The 9,653-nt window shown below is 49.5% G+C and overlaps 1 protein-coding gene across 1 annotated transcript; it reads left to right on the top strand.

Annotated features, from left to right (window-relative positions):
* Positions 1-419: 419 nt before the first annotated feature.
* Positions 420-4,242, top strand: LOC123130328 (uncharacterized). Its single transcript, XM_044550246.1, has 3 exons — positions 420-526; positions 597-723; positions 3,213-4,242. Coding segments are annotated over exons 1-3 (423 nt in total). The 5' UTR covers positions 420-524; the 3' UTR covers positions 3,507-4,242.
* Positions 4,243-9,653: the final 5,411 nt, after the last annotated feature.

The raw sequence follows: 9,653 nt of genomic DNA, 5'->3' as shown, positions 1-9,653 counted from the left end.
ATCTAAAAATAAAATGTTTGAATTGATCCTACGATCTCATCTAAAAAGCTGATCCTGCACTAATCTCCCCCGACATTATACGCTTTAAGCATGAACTCGACGTGGTATTGCTCACACCTCGGCCACGCAGGAGCAATTAGTTTGCAGAGTATAGCTGTGGGCCGTGGTGCAGGCTGGCCACAGATTCTGCTGTTACCGAGGCTGACAGTACGTGGGCTGGCTTGTATTCGGTTACCGTGTCTGCTTGCATGGGCGAGTCACTAGATATCGACGTACACGTAGGCTCCTGCGTGTCCAAGGACCCAAACGCGTCACACCGCATGCCGAGACGTGGTGCGCCGCGCCGAGACACGCGCCGTCGCGTCGGTTCAGCGCCTTCCTCCTACAAGTAGTGGTAGTGTGATACTCCTGCTACCACATGCATCCTCTACTGCAGTGCACCCGGTGCTGCGAGTGGATTGTCCGGCCGCTGTACACAGCTTCGATGCGTGCGGACTTTCTTGCGCTGCCTGATTGCTTCGTTTATGTGTGTTTGTGTATGTCCTCGATCCTTCTAGCATACCGTAAGCAACAACATTTTTTGTGTGGTTTTTCAGGCTGCCTTGCACGCGCCCTTCTCCGCGAGGGGAGATGCGGATCAATCACCTCGAGGCTGCCGCGTTACCTGTACAGTGTATGTTCTCGCCAGATGATTTTCAGCGACGTAGTACGCCATGCAACCAGGTAACAACAATTCAGACAAATCTTCGATCTACATAGAGTCAACGGCAAAATCCACCTCGCCCAATATTGTCACAACCTAGTATAGCTATGTACTTGGACTAGTTGGTTGTTGCTCCATATCTAAATTTCTTTTAACCTTGAAATGGGATCAACAAACCCTGAAAATACCAGGATTAACTAAAAATGATTTCAGTGAACCCAAAATGCCATCCATAAAAGTTTATCATTTTTGAAGTGGTCCAGAACCTCTACCTAACATCGTGCACATTTTTTTGAGTTACTCTGTATCTTCAAATTAATTCATAAAGTATTTAATTTAGGCATTTAAATCTTATAAATATTTTAAATGCCCAAATGTTTCTGAAAACGGTTGAGGGCTGTTGGAAATAGTTCTAACAGTGCCACAATTTTCCAGATTTAATTAAATGATTTAGCATTTTTACTAAATCCAAAACTACAGCAGAAAATAGAAAGCAGAAAACATAGAAAGAGAGAGAAAGGCCTCGGGTCACTTACCTGCGCCGGCCCAGCCCAGCTGGCCCGCTCCAGTCATCACCTACCTCTGCCAGTAGGTAGAGGAGGGACAACGCACGCGCGCGAGGCGCCACGCCTCCTGGCTGCTTGCCTGCATCACCCTATGCCACCGCAACGCCTCGACCCGCTTCCTCGGTGCCGTCCCGAGCTATCCGACCAGGGGCGGAGCCAGGGGGACGAGCAGGGGCCTGCCCCCCCCCCCAACGATCAACAATTTTAGTAGAAGCAACTAGTAATTATCAGCGAGATTCGATCAATATACGTATTCGGCCCCCCTATACTCGAATCCTGGCTCCGCCACTGTATCCGACACCCTCACTTCCCTCCTGTTCTCTCCCTCGCGCCTCTCCCCGCCATGGCCGAAGCCGCCACTCGCTCGTCGCCATTGCCCGCGTAGCCACCGTGCTCTCATCGTCTCCTCGCCGTGTCTACGAGCGCGGCCGTCGTCCGCTTCATCGAGCCAGCCGAGACCCGAGCGCTCGCACGCCCCGACATGACCTCCCCGACCTCGCCTTCCCTGTTCGACCGACGAGATCGCCGGCGACCTCCCGCCAACTCCAGCCCCTCCCCGAGCTCGCTGAGGTCACCACTACAACTGCCGTGAGCCACGGACCCGTAACCCCCTCTCTGTTTCCCCTGTTACATGCCATAGACACCGCACTGCCTGCAACCGAACGCGCCGCCGCCTAAACTCGTAGTTGATGCGTCTCCAGCCACCAAACGGCCAGTCCGGCGTGTCCCACGCGTTGACCACCTCACGTAGGGCCTCGCTAGTGCCTTAGCCCGCCAGCTTGTGCACTGCGACGCCACCTGCACGCTTGCCCGAACGCCGGCCGCCGCTGCCGAGCTCCTCATCGTCGTCTCCGCATGTGCTTGTATGTTTGTATGACTTGAGTGTTGGGTCAAAAGACCCATACATGTATGTAAATGTTATGTATGACTCTTCGGAGCCTTTTAAATAAATACTTTTAGACGTAGAGTTTTGTTGTGATGCCATGTTGTATTTGCACATATCAAGCATATTGTGTGTATGTTATTGAAATGCTTGACATGTGTGGGATTCAACACGTAGTTGTTTAATTATTTTTGGTAGCCTATCTTATTGGGAAATGCCTCCTAGTGCTTCCACTGAGCCATGGTAGCTTGCTACTGCTCCAGAACACATGGGTTGACCGGCATGTGCCGTTCACTGCTCTTGTGTGTGTCCCTTCGGGGAAATGTCACGTGGTATTCATCGGAGCCTTGTTAGCTTGCTACAGCTCGGTTGCACTCGCTGCTAATCAACACGTGCATCATTGGGTCATGTATGCTTGTCCCAGTAATTTAGTGCAACATTGGGCTTACGACTAGTAATGTCGGCTTGGGTTCTCTGTCATATAGATGCTAGTGACACTATCATATACGTGAGCCAAAAGGCGCAAACAGTCCCGGCCAAGGTAAGGTGTCAGCCATGGGTTACCGTGCGTGAGGCCACACAGTGATATGATATATTACATGCTAGATCGGTGTGATTAGGATCGGGGTCCTGACAATGTTGGCATCAGAGTCGGACTGCATGTAGGATCAACAAGCTAAACTGGTAGATGTCGAGTCTAGAAATGCTTTAGTTATATGTAAGGGAATTGATTCTGGAAGGGAACGTAGGGCTCTTTTTACTTCTCTTCGCTGAGTCAGCCTCTTTTCTATGGGGATTAAGAACTAGGCCTCCGATCATTCTATCAGGATCACGTGTTACTAATCCATAAACTTATAGGATTGATGGATTCAAGCCTCAGTCTACTTTCTACTACTTGCATGTGTTGATAGTTGATCTCGGAACCTTGATATTATGATGTTAAGTGGCTATGTTATCATTTTTGTAGGATGTCTCAAAATAATTTTTGAGCATTTATAGTCGTTATGCTGTCCGATTTCTCCTACACATTCTAATACCTTTGCATTATCTCATGTTTCAGATGGCTTCTTGCACCTCCTATCAGGTTGTCCGTTTGACCTGGCGCATCGATGTGCTAGGTCACATGGCCATGTTGGTTCGCGTCATGATTGAGACTGGTTACCGTTGGTATCCCGAGTACACCGTAGAGGAACAGTACCGGAATTTAAGCAAAGCCAGTACATGTGCATCGTCAGGATATACCCCTCGTATCCTGGAGCTACCGATCCTATCCACTGGTCGTATGGGCTCGGAGTTACTATCAGATGTCTGTTCAGGATACTGCCTATTCGATGATGACCATAATCCAAGCTAGGCACGGATTGCTATAGAACACCGAGTTCGGTTACATGCCAGCATCACTCCCTACCGAGGAGGGCTATCTTACTGTCTCTACACTAATGCCTCTCATGAGGAGTCGAGACTTCAGACTGCTACACAGTTAATGGAGGACCGGGATCGGGAGGTTCGTGCCCTCCAGATGGAACTTTATGCTGCCCGAGCATGCCACTGGACTACTCTGACATAGCTAGCACATATCGTCTAGACCGGATATCTTGATATGTCACACTGTATCCAGTATGATCTCCACTGCCAGACTGCATGGATTGGCCCGATGTCGGAGGCATCACCCTTCCACGTGGTCCTCGTCTACCACCAGTTGTGGGACCGTGCCCATACCCGTGTCCATTTGGACCACAGGCTCCATGTGATAGAGAGTTTCCAGATCACCACGTCCAGCTTCCGGGTCATGAAGGTAACCTCTACGAGGATTACTACGGAGATGCCTGAGGTGGTTCATGGTAGTAGTAGAATGGTAGTTGTTGTATCTTCCACAGTCCTGCGTGTCTTGTGGGATATGACTAGGTGTGTACTGAGTTCCGAAGGCGTAGATAAATAATGTATGTGATCTTGGAATGCCTCTGATGACATGTATCATTCTTCACCGTAGTTTGTACCCTAGCTTGGGCTTGTACTAAATTTTGGATAGTGTGTGCAACCGATGGTGTATATATGGCAGCTTCCTTGTTACCATTTTGTATAGATGTTCATCTCCGCATTCCGTGTCGTCCATTACATTATGCACTCCATGCTAGAGCTTTTGTCATCCTTGTCTAAACCATGGTTTTGTCTTTTCTAGGATGGTTAACACTCGGAGCACCCATGCTGCCCATGAGCAGGGTAAAGCAAGTGGGGCCAGGAATGAAAATCTATCATATCCACCCTCCCTAGCTGAGGTCATGCTGGAAACGGAGAGGAACAAACATGAAACTAACCGGCTGCTTGAGTGTATCGAGCAGAACACCGCACACCAACAGAGAAATGCGATGGTGTCCATCCATGATTTCATCAAGTTGTACTTGCCAACTTTCCACCACTTCGTTGAACCACTCGACGTTGATGACTCGCTCCGCAACATCACTCACAAGTTACATTATGCCAACGTAGCTGAAGCCGACAAGCTCACCTATGCTGCATACCACCTTGAAGGTCCCGCCAGTCTTTGGTGGGAGAATCATGAAGCTATGCATCTAGTGGGTCAGGTTACTACCTGGGCGGATTTTAGTGAAGCTTTCCGCGAGCACCACGTCCCAGAGGGCCTAATGGATTGCAAAAGAGAGGAGTTATGTAACTTCACCCAGGGCAAGCTGACTGTGGATTTTTATAGCCAAGAGTTTAGGAATCTTGCACGTTACGCTCCCGAGGAAGTGTCCACTAATGCTAAGAAGCAGGCAAGGTTCCGAAAGGGACTTAGCCCAATGAGCCCAATGAGCCACATCTCCATAGGTATAACGAGGAAGAGGGAGAAACTTCATTTGGAAACTCTCCTTCCTTCCTTCCGCTTATTGTGCCCAGTCCGGCAGTCCGGCTCCGGAGTCCCCAAGAACAAGAAGAGGAACAAGGAGGAGAACACATCGATCCAAACGAACTCCGTGATCAAGACCATCGAGAGATAAAATGGCTGAATGAGTACGTTATTCAGAGGATGCTACTGCAATCTTTTGAAAGATTTAATTCTTTGGCTGCTGTCTTAACTCGGTTCAAGTAGGGCGCAACCGAAGTTTTTGAATCGGTGAGCATTGTTTAAATCAATGAAAGTTTTTGTGAAATTCATGAATATTTTTTGAATATCTCGCAACCAAGTCCCAGAGCCCGGCGAGAGGGTCGTATTCATTCCACATTTCCTCCGAGGGCTGGGATTTCCCCTCCAACCCTTTGTCCGGGGCCTCATGTTCTACTACGGGTTAGATTTCCATGATCTAGCCCCGAATTCTTTTCTCCACATATCGGCATTTATCGCTGTGTGTGAGGCTCTCCTCCGCATCCCACCACACTTCGGCCTACAACTTAAGGTTTTTAATCTGAAGCCGAAGGTGGTCGACAGTCAGCATGCGGATTGTGGTGGGGCCATGGTAAGCAAGCTCCTCAACACCGTCTGACCCAAAGGGGCGTTCATGGAGACGGTCAAGGTGTGGCAGCAGGAGTGGTTCTACATCACCAAACCACGCAACGCCAGCTGGGCGGCCACACCTAACTTCAGATTCGGACCCCCCACAAGACTCACTTCCTGGACCACCAAGGCCTTGGATTGGGGGTCCACAGCGGAGGTGCGGATGCTGCAAAAACACATCACCAACATGATAGGTAAAAACACCGGTCTCAGAAACATTGTTCAAGTGATGCTCTTCTGCCGCACGCTCCCTTGACAATCCCGGGCCTCTCACATGTGGGAGTTCAATCCGGAGGAGCCACGGACCCTGAAGCGCTTCTTCGGCACAACGCACGAAGACATTTGGAAGCAGCTCTTCAAGGCCCAAAAAACATGGCCGAAGAAGACCGAGGACATCGGACTCAACATCAAGAACCTGTCCTCAGCGGTAAAAATAAACTTTCTGAAAACTTATCCGGTCAGTGTTTCAAATATAATGTAAGTCACATTGCATGTCTTTCGTACAGGGCTGGACGGCAAAGGCGTAGTGGATCAACTGTTCGGCGCCGCTCAGAGGTCCTGGCCACCTCCCAGCTAACGGAGATGTTGATCCCGGCGCCGTATCAGGCGCCGGAGAAGAAGGCCAAGAAGAAGAAGGGGAAGGAGGCCAAGGGCGGCCCCCGCCACAAGAGTCCTTCGAACGCTATGTTCGGAGAGACTGAAGCCCCCTCCTCCCACAAGGGAGACGAGGAAGAAGAAGATGAGGAGGAGGCGGAAAGCGACTCCCCTTGTAAGGGGAGGAAGAAGAAGAGGGCGGCCTCCGAACACCCAAAGAGGGAGGCGCCCAAGAGGGGGAAGATGATCCTCCAGGACAGTTTGGACTCAGATGACGAACTGGTCCCCAAAAATCCTCCAAGGGCGAAGCCCCTGGCCGAATCGTAAGTATTCAGATACTTATTGTCTATCTTCAGTTTTCCCTTTCTATTATATAAGCCATTTTTCCATGTGCCTTTCATCCCTCCATGCGAGCTTCCGAACACTACATTATCGGAGGGGAGCTCTATGCCGCCCGAGATGGCAAAGAGCGAGACGCCGCCATGAGCCCCCTCGCCTATCACCATGGATGATACCGAGGTGTTACCACGAAGGACCTCTCCTGGTCGTGGAGAGGCGGGCGAGGCTGTCGAGAAAGCGCCCAAGGTTAATACCTTGATCGCTGAAGGGGAGGCGCCGCCTATGACAACCGACGGTGGGGACCCCCAAAAATCCGGGCACTAGCTGGACACCGTTCCGGAGACCAATGTGGCTCTGGGATTAGGTGAGCAGCCCCCTTCAAAAGAGGGCGGAGGAGCATCAGCTCCGTCGGTGACCTCCGCTAATCCGGAGGCGCCGAACGCTCTAGCGGAAGCACTGCGATGTGCTTCCATTGTGGAGGAGCACCGCCACCCTGATGGGTGTGGTGGTAGAGAAGGTTCAGTCTACCAAGAGCGGACTAAACGAAGCCTTTTCCAGCCTATTGACAGGCTTCGAGGTATGCGATGTAATGCTCTAAACGCTTTTCCATATATAGAGGAATATACCTGTATACAGATAGTAGCCCCACTGTCCGATGTAAAAGAAACCAGACAGAGGATCCACATAATATTTGGGAAAGCTAACATACTTCTCTGCTTCTGTAACAGGCTTCCCTGTTGGCGGCAACCGCCCAGGCCGCAGAAGTTTCCGAACTCAATCGGAAGCTTAAGGTGTCCGATGAAGAAATCGACCGCATTAACCAGCGGTTCTATGAGACGCAAAGTATGCGTATAGTATGAAAAGTTTAGTTGTATATCATAAGTGATAGTTATATTCGGAGATTAACTCATGTAATGCTTTGATTATGAGCATAGTTGGCGCAACCGAGGTTGAAACCCTCAAAGGCGCCCTTGCCCAAGCCCAGAAAGAGGCGAAGGCAAACAAGGCAGCCGCTATCAAAGCGGCTGCAGAACTAAAGACCGAGTAGGCCGCCCGCCTACAACACGAAGCTTGGTTGGCCGAAGTTGAACAGGAGCTGAAGGATGCCATCAACAAATGCGAGGCTTTGGAGGAGAAGACTTCGGCCTAATCGTCCGAACTCGCCAAAGCCCTCCAGGACAGTAAAGAGGTGCGGGTCAAGTCCCGGAGTGCTCGCGAAGAGATCCGTCAGGCGAAGCAGATAGCGGCTAGTAAGGCCTTTATTTTGCAGAGTATATTTGGAGATCAAAGATATGCTTTGCTCACTCGAGTGTGGAGTTCTCCAGACACGTTTGCGGATCTACCGAGGAGTGTCGCGGATGTCGCACAGTTCTTCCGAGCCCAGGAGGGTAACTCGACCGAGAAGCTGTTCTGGTCGCAGATTCTTGCACAGAAGCACCCGACTCCCCTGAATGGCCAGCTGAAGCAGCTGATGGAGCTGCATAGAGTGGCCGGTTTTGCCATGAAGGATCTAATAATCCAGCTTTGGCCGGCCGAACCAATTCCCAGTAGCTACTTCGGTTTGGTGAAGCGGCTCGTCGACGCGTTGCCTCGAATTGATGCTGTGAAGCACTCGGTCTGCATAGAAGGTGCCCGGATGGCCTTCGCCCGCGTCAAGATGCACTAGGCGAAGATGAAGGCCACCAGCATGGCGACCGCAGGCCCGCCCGAAGGCAAGGACCACCGCAAGTCGGAGAGGTATTTTGAGGACGTCTTGGCAGGGGACCGAATAGTAGAGGGTCAGTGTTCTAAGGATGTGATATTTGATTAGATGTGTGTGGGTTGTAAAAACTATGTTATGATCCCATGGTTGTAATATATTTGCGCCTTTTATCTTAAGCGATTTTCCTCCTGTGCGGCCGTTTAATTCTAAAAGTTGCCAGTCGTCAGCTTCAACACCCACGTAGATGTTACGGGGGTGTTCGGCGTCGCGCGTGACCACACTTTATCCAACGTCTTGGTCCGTGAAGGAGGTGTCCACGAGATGAACCAGGCAATCAGGCTATGCAGCTTTATTACTTTCACTTAACCATAGAGGTTTGACGGTGGGGCTAAGTACTAGCCCCTTGTGCATGTGTGAAGGAAATATGCCCTAGAGGCAATAATAAAGTTATTATTTATTTCCTTATTTCATGATAAATGTTTATTATTCATGCTAGAATTGTATTAACCGGAAACATAATACATATGTGAATACATAGACAAACAGAGTGTCACTAGTATGCCTCTACTTGACTAGCTCGTTAATCAAAGATGGTTATGTTTCCTAACCATAGACAAAGAGTTGTTATTTGATTAACAGGATCACATCATTAGGAGAATGAGGTGATTGACTTGACCCATTCCGTTATCTTAGCACTCGATCATTTAGTATGTTGCTATTGCTTTCTTCATGACTTATACATGTTCCTATGACTATGAGATTATGCAACTCCCGTTTACCGGAGGAACACTTTGTGTGCTACCAAACATCACAACATAACTGGGTGATTATAAAGGAGCTCTACAGGTGTCTCCAAAGGTACATGTTGGGTTGGCATATTTCGAGATTAGGATTTGTCACTCCGATTGTCGGAGAGGTATCTCTGGGCCCTCTCGGTAATGCACATCACATAAGCCTTGCAAGCATTGCAACTAATGAGTTAGTTGCGAGATGATGTATTACGGAACGAGTAAAGAGACTTGCCGGTTATGAGATTGAATTAGGTATTGAGATACGACGATCGAATCTTGGGCAAGTAACATACCGATGACAAAGGGAACAACGTATGTTGTTATGCGGTCTGACCGATAAAGATCTTCGTAGAATATGTAGGAGCCAATATGAGCATCCAGGTTCCGCTATTGGTTATTGACCGGAGACGTGTCTCGGTCATGTCTACATTGTTCTCGAACCCGTAGGGTCCGCACACTTAGGGTTTCGATGACAGTTATATTATGAGTTTATGAGTTTTGATGTACCGAAGGAGTTCGGAGTCCCGGATGAGATCGGGGACATGACAAGGAGTCTCGAAATGGTCGAGACGTAAAGATCGATAT

Source organism: Triticum aestivum, chromosome 6A, assembly GCF_018294505.1.
Source record: "Triticum aestivum cultivar Chinese Spring chromosome 6A, IWGSC CS RefSeq v2.1, whole genome shotgun sequence".
Lineage (NCBI taxonomy): Eukaryota > Viridiplantae > Streptophyta > Magnoliopsida > Poales > Poaceae > Triticum > Triticum aestivum.
This window is presented reverse-complemented; position numbering and strand designations above follow the sequence as displayed.